The 12,593-nt window shown below is 44.0% G+C and overlaps 1 protein-coding gene and 1 pseudogene across 1 annotated transcript; both read left to right on the forward strand.

Annotated features, from left to right (window-relative positions):
* Positions 1 to 12,593, forward strand: part of LOC141182657 (uncharacterized) — a 1,085,038-nt pseudogene that overhangs the window by 404,041 nt on the left and 668,404 nt on the right.
* Positions 8,760 to 11,538, forward strand: LOC141182685 (uncharacterized). Its single transcript, XM_073660836.1, has 2 exons — positions 8,760 to 8,820; positions 9,941 to 11,538. Exons 1-2 carry the CDS (start codon positions 8,760 to 8,762, stop codon positions 11,158 to 11,160), a joined length of 1,281 nt encoding a protein of 426 aa, XP_073516937.1. The 3' UTR covers positions 11,161 to 11,538.

A 12,593-nucleotide genomic window follows, 5' to 3' on the forward strand; every position in this document is an offset into this window, starting at 1 on the left:
GACCTGGAGTTGGAGTGCTCATCCTGTCCTGGATGGCGGTTGCCAGAAGCTGCATCTGCTGATGTTGTTCCTGCTAGTGCTGCTGTATCTGCTGTAACTGCAGCCTGTTGGTCTCCTGTTGATGCTGCTGCGACTGGACCAGGTGTTTCAGCAGGTCCTCCATTTTGTCTGGCGATGCTTGCTGGCTTGCGACAGACTTCACCCAGGGTATGAAGTCCATCCTGTAGCAGTCACACGTCTCTGCTGGTAATGCTACCCGCAAGTCTAACACTAATTGTGGAGGTTTTACTCACTTGGGTGTGACAGGAGGAAAACAGGAGGCATGTTCCTTTAAAAGTTCATGTGCGTTTATTGCTTCATAAACCCAGAAGCCAAACAGAAAAGAAAATAGCCTTTAGATCAGGCAAACAAAGTAAATGTCCTTAGCAGGTCTCTGCTCAGCCAAGCTTGTGTGGCACACAAGCTGGGGTAGCGTCTAGTATCCTGGCTTGGTCTGAAGACAAACATACACAGGAGGCCTTCTCCCTCCAAACACACAGACCATGTGCCAAACAACTGCCTCCATTTTATAGGCTGTTAACCACACCCAGAGGTGAGGTATGTGGGCAGCTGGACTCGCCCATTCTCTCCTAGCTACCCGTAACCCGGCTCCCAGGTGCACCAAACCATCCTCTTAGTGCTTATGTGCCCTAGAGAAACACTCCAGGTTACATCACAGAGACCAGCCATCTCTGTGACACATGCCTCCCATTGACTACACAACCATTAACCACCTTAGAATACCTTGATACATATCTGGTTTTATGATTACCCCACGGCTGATGAAAAGGAATCTATCACCCCCTGGGACTCATCTGACGTCTAATATGGGCATACAGATGATAGAAATGTGAATCTATACATACCTGAATGCCTCATATTAGAGGTCTGTTTGCTGTGAAATGGCTTTTTATTCAGTGAAGATTCTGATGCTTGCTGTTCGTGGGGAGTGGATTCCCTTTAATAAATACTCACTTAGCCCCATTCTTCATGCAGATACTAATAAATCCAGGACCTATGAGATTTTTACCATATGATAGTTGGATAGTTAGAGGCGTATCATCCATAGCAGCAGCCCACAGGGCCACTATGGTGCCCGTGAAAAAACACAGAATTTGAGCTTGGTTTAAGTTGGTATCCATGCAGCACATAAATGCATGTTTACTATGGCCATAAATCAGAAAAAAAACCTATAAGAAGAAAAATGATCATAAACCCTGCTGTAAATAAATAAATAAAAAGCAAAAGTGCATTTAAATAAAATAGGGTTCTTAGTAACACTGTTTTTGATCAAAAATAGCATGAAAGCTATCCCACCATGGTAAAATGAACCCATGCGGGATAGTCCTACTCTGTTTAATATTAAAAACCTTACCATGTATCAAACTTCTGTGTGTGAATCAGACATGAGATCTAACGTGATAGAAGATTACAGTCCGGGGAAGACGGGAAACCTTCATATAGACGGCCAGTGGAGATGTAGTCAGTAGTGTTGAGCATTCCGATACTGAAATATCGGGTATCGGCCGATATTCGCGGTATCGGAATTCCGATACTTTTACAATATCGAATACCGGAATCGGAAGTTCCCATAATGCCTGCGCTCTGCAGTGTCTCTGAAGGATGACAAGCTGGATGGCAGCGCTCAGCTGAGATCCAGCCTGTCATCAGAATGCCATCCCAGCGTGGGAGAATTCTCCTGATTGTTTAAAAGCCGGCGGGCGGTAAAAAGCCGCCGGCTTTTAAACAATCACACAGCCCCATACTGCTTCCCCGCAGCCTCCCACCCCGATCCTCCGCTCCCCTCGCCACCTCCCATCCTGATCGTAAGTTAGGACCGAGCGGGGAGCGCAGCACCAAGGAGCGGGAAGCGAAGGACCTGGGCGGTAAGCCGGCAGTGAAAAGACTGAGGTATCAGGTGATGCCGATCAGCTGTTCATTTGAAGTAGCCGCGGTGCCCTCAGAGGGTTCATGCGAGTTCATGCTTGACTGCATTACATGAACTCGCATGAACTTTCCCACGGCCGCACAGGTCAGCCTCACCTCCCAGACCATCAGCTCGTCATGATTGGTGTGTGTGGGTGTCTGTGCGTGTGTCTGCGAGTGTGTGCGGGGTGTCTGTGCGATGTCTGCGGGTGTGTGCGGTGTCTGTGCGATGTCTGCGGGTGTGCGCGGTGTCTGTGCGATGTCTGGGGGTATGTGCGTTCAGGCAGACATAGGCCGATGTGACACTACTACTCCCATCGGCCTATGTCTGTCCCCCGTCCACTCGTGCCAGCAGGATCAGCTCGATGGGAGCAGTAGTTCCCATCAGCCTGATCCTGCTATTTAAATTGCCCTACTGTGTCCCCAATAAATTTTAAATACATGTCATTGGTGGCCAGTGGTTACCTACAATAAATTAGTTTATACATTACCTGTCCCCGCCGATCGCCACCTAAAATAAAATTAAAAAACACACCTATACTCACCTAGACACCTAATTCCCCGAAGCCATCGATCTCCTGTAATAAAATAATAAACCACAACCTTATCCTTACCCCTCCATAGTAGTCCACGAGTGTCCCACGAAGATCTCCAGTTTAGAGCACCCACATAGAATGTGACCGCTCTGAACCGCTGCCGCCGCTAGAATGACGGGGCCGTAAAGCAGCCCCATCATTGCATAAGCGGGTTCGCTGGAGTTCAGGCAGCGCTGCTCCGGTTAGCTCCTTTACGGCCCTGCTGTATCGTGAGAAATTCCCACGGTACAGCAGTGCCGTAAAGGAGGTCTCCGGAGATGCGCTGCCTGAATGCACTCCAGTGACCTCAGTCAGTGGCTCCCGCTGCCGGGAGCGAACGTGTTCCCGGCAGTGTGAGCTTACAGCAGCCATGCACAGCTGTCACCATCTCCAGATGTGACAGCTGTGCATGGGAGATCAGCGCAGGATAGGTAATTATTTTTTTTTTAGTAAACTAAGAATTAAATAAAATGGTGTGTTTTATTTCAAATAAATTATTTTTTTTCTGGGTGTAGTGTGTTTTTTCTTTTTAACACTTTGTAGGTTAGTAATGGGGGTGTCTTATAGACGCCCATCATTACTAACCTTGGCTTCATGGCAGCTGGCGCTGACATGAACCCCACCACTATTACCCCCTGCCACCGCACCAGGGCAGCGTGGAAGAGCGAGGCTAAGTGCCAGAATTGGCGCATCCTATGGATGCACCATTTCTGGGGCGGCTGACGGCTGGTGTTTCTAGCCTGGGAGGGGGCCAAAATTCATGGCACCCTTCCTGGGCTATTAATATCAGCCCCCAGCTGTCTGCCTAGCCTTTGCTAGCTATTAAAATAGGGGGGACCCCATGTCATTTTTTTGGGGGGGTCCCCCATTTTAATAGCTAGTAAAGGCTAGGTATTCAGCTGGGGACTGATATTGGTAGTCTGGGAAGCTCCATGGGTATTACCCCCTTCCCAGGCTTCAAACATCTGCCCCAGCCGTCTGCTTAACCTCCGCTAGAGACTAAAATTATGGGGGATCCCACGCCAATTTTTTTCTTAGTAAATCCTTTATTTTAACACTAAATGACATTTGAGGAGTTAATAAAGATGCAGTCCCTAAATTATTATTTATTTTTTAATTAATTTTTCCCAAAAATTTTGACATGGGCTTTGCCATATTTTTGTATGCCAGCCAGGTACACCATCCAGCTTCTATGAACGCGCCATTTTCCGGGGTGGCTGCGGACTGCAATTTGCAGCGGGGGGCAGAAAGCTTGGGCCTCCCTGCGCTGCGGATTCCAGCCCCCAGCTGCCTAGTTGTACCTGGCTGGACACAAAAATAGGGAGAAGCCCCACGTATTTTTTTTTTTAATTATTTCATGAAATTCATGAAATAATAAAGAAAAAAAGGGCTTCCCTATATTGTTGTGTCCAATCAGGTACAAATAGGCAGCTGGTGGTTGGGGGCAGCCCGTTCCTGCCTGCTGTACCTGGCTGGACACAAATATAGTGCGAAGCCCCACGTCAATTTTTTTTTTAATTATTTCAGGAAATTCATGAAATAATTAAAAAAAAATTGATGTGGGGCTTCGCCCTATATTTGTGTCCAGCCAGGTACAGCAGGCAGGAACGGGCTGCCCCCAACCACCAGCTGCCTATTTGTACCTGGCCGGACACAACAATATAGGGAAGCCCTTTTTTTTTAAAAATTATTTCATGAAATAATTAAAAAAAAATTGACGTGGGGCTTCGCACTCTATTTGTGTCCAGCCAGGTACAGCAGGCAGGAACGGGCTACCCCCAACCACCAGCTGCCTATTTGTGCCTGGTTGGACACAACAATATAGGGAAGCCCTTTTTTTCTTAATTATTTCATGAATTTCATAAAATAATTTAAAAAAAAAAATACGTGCAGCTTCGCCCTATTTTTGTGTCCAGCCAGGTACAACTAGGCAGCTGGGGGCTGGAATCCGCAGCGCAGGGAGGCCCAAGCTTTCTGGGCCACCCGCGCTGCAAATTGCAGCCCGCAGCCACCCCGGAAAATGGCGCGTTCATAGAAGCGCCATCTTCTGGCGCAGTACCCAACTCATCCAGGGCCCTGGTGCGGTGGCTCACTGGGTAATAAAGGAGTTAAGGCCAGCTTGGCATTATCAGCTGGCCCTAAGCCCGAAATTCATGGGGTCACGCCAATATTAGACATGACCACCATGAATTTCTAGTAAAGTATTTAAAAAAAACACAACACCCAGAAAAAAGTCCTTTAATTGAAATAAACACACAATTCTTTATTGTTCTAAATTAAACCATACTTACCATCACGCCCATTCCAGCTGAAGCCAACGATCTCCTGCAATAAAAGAAAAATAATAAACCAACCTCATCCTTACCTTTCCATGGTTCCCACGACAGCTTCAGCTCTGCTACATCGAGATGACAGGCTGGACCGCAGCAGAACGCTGCCATCCAGCCTGTCATCCCGCAGACACTGAGAAGCGCAGGCATGCTTGCGCTCCTCAGTGTCTCACTGTGACGGCATAAAGATGAGCCGAGGTCATGTCCAATGAACTCAGCTCACCTCATGCACGTCACTGACAGCGTGGGAAAATTCTCCTGCACTCAGCGCCTCAGCGTGAGAATTCTCCCACGCTGTCAGTGACGTGCATGAGGTGAGCTGAGTTCATTGGGAAGAGCGAGGCTAAGTGCCAGAATTGGCGCATCCTATGGATGCGCCATTTCTGGGGCGGCTGACGGCTGGTGTTTCTAGCCTGGGAGGGGGCCAATATTCATGGCACCCTTCCTGGGCTATTAATATCAGCCCCCAGCTGTCTGCCTAGCCTTTGCTAGCTATTAAATTAGGGGAGACCCCACGTCATTTTTTGGGGGGGGTCCCCCATTTTAATAGCTAGTAAAGGCTAGGTATTCAGCTGGGGGCTGATATTAGTAGCCTGGGAAGCTCCGTGGGTATTACCCCCTTCCCAGGCTTCAAACATCTGCCCCAGCTCTCTGCTTAACCTCCGCTAGAGCCTAAAATTAAGGGGAACCCCACGCCAATTTTTTTTTAAATAAATCCTTTATTTTAACACTAAATGACAAGTACAGTAAGCAACACTGTCACTGTACTTCATATATATGTGACTGACATGTTTCTATCTATCTAATCTATGTGTGAAGCTCTATTCTTTCTGTTGTAAATTGTCGGGTACCGGTGTATGCCGCTGATGAATTGCCGGCTTTTCGCGTAATACATTCTACATTATTCTTAGTTGTTTTACTTCATGTAGAATTAAACTACAAGGAAAGAAAGGGTTTATTTTCATTCCGATATTTGTGTCCCATTGACTTGCATTGGTTTCCGGTATCGGAATCGGCGATATCCGACACTTTTTGGGTATCGGTCCGATCCAATCCGATACGATATTTCCTGATATCGGAAGGTATCGCTCAACACTAGTAGTCAGTGAAGAACTCTGGCTAAATATGTTTCTAGAGCCGTAGTAGAAGATGAAGATGTCGTCCTCATCATGAAGTAGTTATTTCTCATGTCACGTGTAATGAATATCTCCTGCAGTATTGCTAATGCCGATTCCAGTGTCGATAAATGAGACAAGAATTAGCGCTATGGAAGATGAGTCTTTGAGAAACGTGTTCAGCTACAGACTCCAAGGAAGGAACTGCTTGTTATCTGTGGACTAAAATATATAGGTTTTATTACTAGATGTAAAGCAGAAAACTAAATACTGTAAAATAATATATCTCCTCATATGTTTCCCCTTATTATCTCCAGTAATTGTATTATTACACAATATCAGATCCTCTCAGTGAAGATCTTCTATTTAAGAGAATTTCCTTATTGACCCATCAAAGATGGATATGGACAGAGACAAGATGGCAGAGAGTATATTACATCTCACCCTAGAGATCCTCTTCCGGGTTACTGGAGAGGTGAGAGATTCTGATGACGTCACATTACATCATTCTTATCTATGGGAATAACAGATGGACAGAACTGGAGAGGTGAGGACTCTGGAAATGTCTGTAGTGAGATTTATTAATGTGTCTCTCCATAACCAGGATTACACAGTAGTGAAGAAGACCTCTAGTGAGCGCTGTCAGGACCCTGTGTCTGAGGCATGGGAAAGACCCCTGAGCTCAATCACAGGGCCTCCATCTCACCCCCTGATACATGAGGACATCAATGACCAGAAGATCCTAGAACTCACCTACAAGATGATTGAGCTGCTGACTGGAGAGGTGACACTTCTGGGAAGGCTGGGACATTATACAGTAATGCTATGAAAGGATCGGGGTGGTGACTGTATCATTGTATGTGTCAGGTTCCTATAAGATGTCAGGATGTCGCTGTCTATTTCTCCATGGAGGAGTGGGAGTATTTAGAAGGACACAAAGATTTGTACAAAGACGTCATGATGGAGGTTCCCCAGCCCCTCACATCACCAGGTAATAGACAGGACTAAATACACACGGCCTATAATTATCTGTATGTAAAGAATGAATCCAGTCCCTGTATGTGTTTCCTCCAGATCTATCCAGTAAGAGGACAACACCAGAGAGATGTCCCCGTCCTCTTCTTCCACAGGACTGTAAACAAGAAGACCCCAATGTTCCTCAGGATCATCAGGTAGATGGAGAGAAGGTGTCATGAGATCTCCCCTATGATGTGTAGACGGCTGTGAAGGTCTTGTGTTCAGTCTTGTTTTATCCACCAGTATTATATGTTTTATACTTGTGTAATGAGAACGTTGGAGATGGCAGGATTAGAGCTGATCATAGATGGGACTTCTCCATCTGTCTGTGACTTTTACAATATTTGTTTCAGGGTGAAGATCTGACCCATATTAATACTACAGAGACATATGTGAGGGGTGATGAGTGGTGTACAGAGGAGATTCCTACATATGACTACCCAGGTGAGTAGTAACCACTAAATGCAGAGAAGTCACAGATTCTTCTCAGTCACCGGCTGTGGCTGCTTTATCGGTGGTGTAGTCCAGTCGTATCACAATCGTGTGATCACCATTTTGCCTCTAGACCACAACATTCTCTTCCACCCAAAACTGTTCAAATAATTATGGGCATTGAAACCCTTTTCCATAGAATTTACAACCTGGAGGATCCACCTACTCACTGTGATTTAGGAGACGCTGACCGTTACCTGCCCAGATCTGTAAACCACAAAGCCAGAAAATCACTTGAAAAAAACATTATGATGGGCCTGTAAGAGAAAGCGGAGGGTAATGATGCTGTTGGCTTCCTAGATCCCTGATATCTTATTGGATGAATCTACCTTCTCTCCCTTCTGTGCTGCTGAATGTGCTCATATGGTCCCTACAAGACCAGGTCCAGTCTTTCTGGCCAAACTTCACTTTTATGATCGACAACATTAAATGTGCAGTGAGGCCAAGTGTGAATTTCTGTACAATAACAACAGAGTTTCCCTTTATACTTTTCAATTTCTTATAAAACCGACTAACTTCAAACCAGATTGTGATAAACTACAGAAAAAACATTACACCTGTGCCATGATATATCTCTAAGCTAAATTTAAGACGCCTCAGTTCTGCACTATTATAAAAAGTTCTCTTTGAATGTCTAATATTTCTTCTTGAAACTCCTCTGACAGAAAATATTGTCCCTTACGATAGTTTAGATTGCCAAGAGCCACCGAGCCCCATACTCTAATTACCCCAGAGAGGTTTCACCACTAGTTACTCATTACTTACTGATGGAGACTGTTTAGTTTGATCATGTCAGTAGATGTGTTATTGTCTATACTCACAGTTTTTGACTACAGTGGTTAGTTCCCAAAATACTCTGATTTAACCTCTTCCTGCAGCCAGTTTTCTGTTCCTATCAGGGCCCATTTTTTTATATCTGATGTGTGTCACTTTATATGGTGATAGCTTTGGAATTCTTCACAAAGGATAATAAGAAACAGATGGACCTTACAAATTATTTTCCACCTATTCTTGAATCCAACAATCCCTTATATACGGTTGTACACTACTGTCTGGGCACATGGCAGGTTAAGAAAGGAAGGAGCGACATTTAGCTATTTGAATGCAGATCTTGCTGGAATAGTTTGCAGACACAATGTATTGGGGGCGCTGTTCATAGTCACCTGGCAGCTCAAAAGATGGCTACCACAAACAGGCTTGGCGCTATCTACTCCATTATCCAGATCCCCGGGTTTGCCTTGCTCATCATCCTTTAACACCTCTACATGGATTTGGACTTACAGAGACCCCCTAAGATTGTGCCACAGTGTTACCTGCTGTTCTGTGGTGTGAGATGGCAAGAAGAATAGTCAGATAGCCGGGTCAGAACATGGAGGTCAGAGAAAATACAAATTCACACAAAAGTAGTCAGTAAATGGGCCGAGGCCACAACAGGAAACAAATACACAAGCCGGGAGCTGAGCACAGAGGACTGAACCAGAGGAGGACAAGGCTGTATCTGGCAGCTTCCGGCAATATGCTTCCAGCTTTAGTAGGGTGCGGCGCTTTCCACATGGCTGAAGCAGGGAGCAGATTACTCCAGCTGGACAGCACACAACCCATACTGCCAGATTGGATGGTACTACTGGTCCCAGGCACCCTAATCTTAGTGGCTGGACAGAGACTGCACCGTCCAGAGCTTCTGGTTCTGATGTCTCCTACATCACCAGCGCCACCTGCAGGATGAATAAGGCGGCTCCTGGTGAGAGAAGCAGACGTCGCAGGAGCAGATCCCAGAGGAGATGGGACCCACCATTTGCAGAAGCCCTAATGTGACCAAATTGCAGAAAACCAGAGCAGTAGAAATCCCCATAAAGTGACTCCAGAAAATCACAGAAAAAGATACAGCCTTACCAACACCAAATCATATAACAAATGCACTAGCAGGATGCCGCAGACCCCCATGATAAAGGTGGGGGCAGCGCAGCTGAAAAATACTTATGGAGCAACCACTCACAATCGTACCAATTCATGGAGAGGGTGGTTGACTTGTATTCAAGATGCACACAGATGAAGCTTGCATAGGACGCCAGTCACACAGGTAGGCGTGATGCACAGTGTCTGGCTTAGCCTAATGATGCCCATACTATTAGATCAGGAGGGGTGCCCAGCACTATATAAGTGCACCCCATATGGACAGACACCCCAGTACACCCAACCAACACTAAAATGCTAATGCATTTGTTATCTGATTTGGTGTTGGTAAGGCTGATTTTTCTGTGATGTTTTCTTGGTAGATAATGATACTTTTACATAAAATACATTTTTATGGAGAGTTTAAGTAAAAATATTCAACAATATAAATTTTAAGGATATGTTATTCATAAATAATAATTGGTTTTATTCTTGGCAGATGACTGTACCAGGAGATCAGAGGGACAGCTGACATCTTCAATTTTTAAATCAGATGATCTTGAGATCACACAAAATACAATTGAAGGGAATACCATTACTCCAGATATACCATCATCCCTTCACAGGAAAGATCTATCATCTGATCATTTGAAACAGGTCCTGTCTTCTGATTCATTACCGACTACTAAGGAAAGTCAAAGTCACAAAATAAGCATTAAAAAACAAATTGCTCCTAAAGCAAAGAAGCCATTTTCATGTTCAGAATATGGAAATAGTTTTTCCCTCGAAAAGTCTTTTCTTAAACATCAAAAAATTCACAAAGCGAAGAATAGATTTTTTTGTTTCAAGTGTGGGAAATTTTTTAACCAGAAATCAAATCTTGTTAATCACCAGAGAACTCACACAGAGGAGAAGCCATTTTCTTGTTCAGAAAGTGAAAAATGTTTTACAGAGAAATCAAGTTTAATCAAATATCAGAGAACTCACACAGGGGAGAAGCCTTTTTGCTGTTCAGAATGTCAGAAATGTTTTAACCAGAAATCAGATTTGGTTAATCACCAGAGGACTCACACAGGGGAGAAGCCTTTTTTCTGTTCGGAATGTGAAAAATGTTTTAGCCAGAAATCAGGTTTGGTTAAGCACCAGAGAATACACACAGGGGAGAAGCCTTTTTTCTGTTCAGAATGTGGAAAATATTTTAGCTGGAAATCAGTTTTGGTTAAGCACAAGAGAATTCACACAGGGGAGAAGCCTTTTTCCTGTTCAAAATGTGGGAAATGTTTTAGCCGGAAATCAGTTTTGATTAATCACCAGAAAAGTCACACAGGGGAGAAGCCTTTTTCCTGTTCAGAATGTGGGAAATGTTTTATCCAGAAATCAGATTTGGTTAAGCACAACAGAACTCACACAGGGGAAAAGCCTTTTTGCTGTTCAGAATGTGGGAAATGTTTTAGCTGGAAATCAGATTTGGTTAATCACCAGAGAACTCACACAGGGGAGAAGCCTTTTTCCTGTTCAGAATGTGGGAAGTATTTTAGCTGGAAATCAGGTTTGGTTAATCACCAGAGAACTCACACAGGGGAGAAGCCTTTTTCCTGTTCAGAATGTGGGAAGTATTTTAGCTGGAAATCAGGTTTAGTTATACACCAGAGAAATCACACAGTGGAGAAGCCTTTTTCCTGTTCAGAATGTGAGAAATGTTTTGTGAAGAAATCATCACTTCTTAGTCACCAGAGAACTCACACAGACGAGAAGCCATTTTCATGTTCTTAATGTGGGAAATGTTTTACACGGATATCAACTCTTAACAAACTTCAGAGAAGTCACACAGGGGAGAAGCCTTTTACATTTTTAACCGAAAATTGTATCTTCATAAAGGGGTTGTCCACTACTAGGACAACTCCTTCTCATTTCTCATGTTTGGCCTTGTTAAAATAAAAACACTCATACTCACTTACTGTTCTGAGGTAGGGGAATTAAATATAAAATCAGGGGCGCTGGTAGGTAAGCTCAGTATATCTGCTGCAGATGGTATGTGTCACCATAGACCACTATAGAAAATAAAACCAAAAATATATAAAACCACTGCGCTGATGTACTGAGAGGAGTAGGTAAGGATTACTGGGGGTAGTAATGGAAGAATATACAAACGTTGATGAATATTAATATTTTATTTTTATTTTGTGAACCAATAGTAAAAATGTTATCGCTACATATTAGCATTAAAACAAGGGTTAAAAATAGAGCATTGGGTAGTTCCTCCAGGGATCCAGAGCTGTTTGGGACCTGTAGTGGGATAGATAAGGACTGTAATTACTGACCTGTATAAGTTGGTTGATTTTCTGTAGAACTACTGTGCATGTATTTACCTGGGATGGCAGGAGGATCTTATTGGAAGATGAGGAGAATAGGAGCGGAATAATAGATCTTCTTATTAGATAAAATATTGAAGCGATTACTGTAATAAAAAGAATTTTATATTTAATCACCAGTTATATCTTACTATAGATACCTCTATAGTGATGGCTTACATAAAAGAGCGTAATCCTAGATATTAATTAGATACCCAGGGATGTGTCTTCGGTTGAGTATATGCTTCTGTGGGGTTATGGAAGCTTAATTTGGGTTAAAAAAGCTGGTAGAGCCTGTGGTTTGGATCGATAAATAGAAATTAGGATTATAATTAAAATTATGAAGTATATGGGGCTCTTAATAAATGAACAGGGGTTTACCTGGTATAGTGCAGGTAAGCTGGTGGATACATAGAAACCTGATTGGGGTGTTTATTAGTTCTGTAGAGTTAGAGCAGCAACCTGTGTGGTAGGTGGTAATCCCCGTCAGATGAACCCTAAAACCAGAGGGAGTAGCTGTGGGTTGAGCTGCCAGCTGGTGGCTGGTGCAGGTAGCTAGTGAAAAAAAGGGTTATTTAATAAACATGAGTTCAAAAGCATGTATAATGGGAAGGGAATTAGGGGGTGAAGTATATAAGAGGAGAATCCTCTATGTGTCCTTAGGGTTCAAGGTTCAACACCCGTTGGTGATACAGTTCAGTACCTTAATGTATAGCCAGGGCGTCTGATGGTCGCCTTGTGGTATCCAGTGGTTCTGGTCACTCAGTTGAGGAGAACGTACTTATCTTCCGCTGGTTTCTTGCTGGGTGAGAGGAGAGAGAATGAGATGCAGGAGAAGAGAGGTGTCGGGGTCCC

Source organism: Phyllobates terribilis, unplaced genomic scaffold, assembly GCF_046119375.1.
Source record: "Phyllobates terribilis strain yellow unplaced genomic scaffold, ASM4611937v1 Scaffold_35__1_contigs__length_13245226, whole genome shotgun sequence".
NCBI classification, from domain to species: Eukaryota; Metazoa; Chordata; class Amphibia; order Anura; family Dendrobatidae; genus Phyllobates; species Phyllobates terribilis.

Coding starts and splice junctions, on each gene's coding strand:
- LOC141182685 (XM_073660836.1), top strand. CDS start 8,760: ATGGATTTGGACTTACAGAGACCCCCTAAGATTGTGCCACAGTGTTAC. Junction 8,821..9,940: donor GTGTTACCTGCTGTTCTGTG/GTGTGAGATGGC, acceptor TTTTTAAATCAG/ATGATCTTGAGATCACACAA.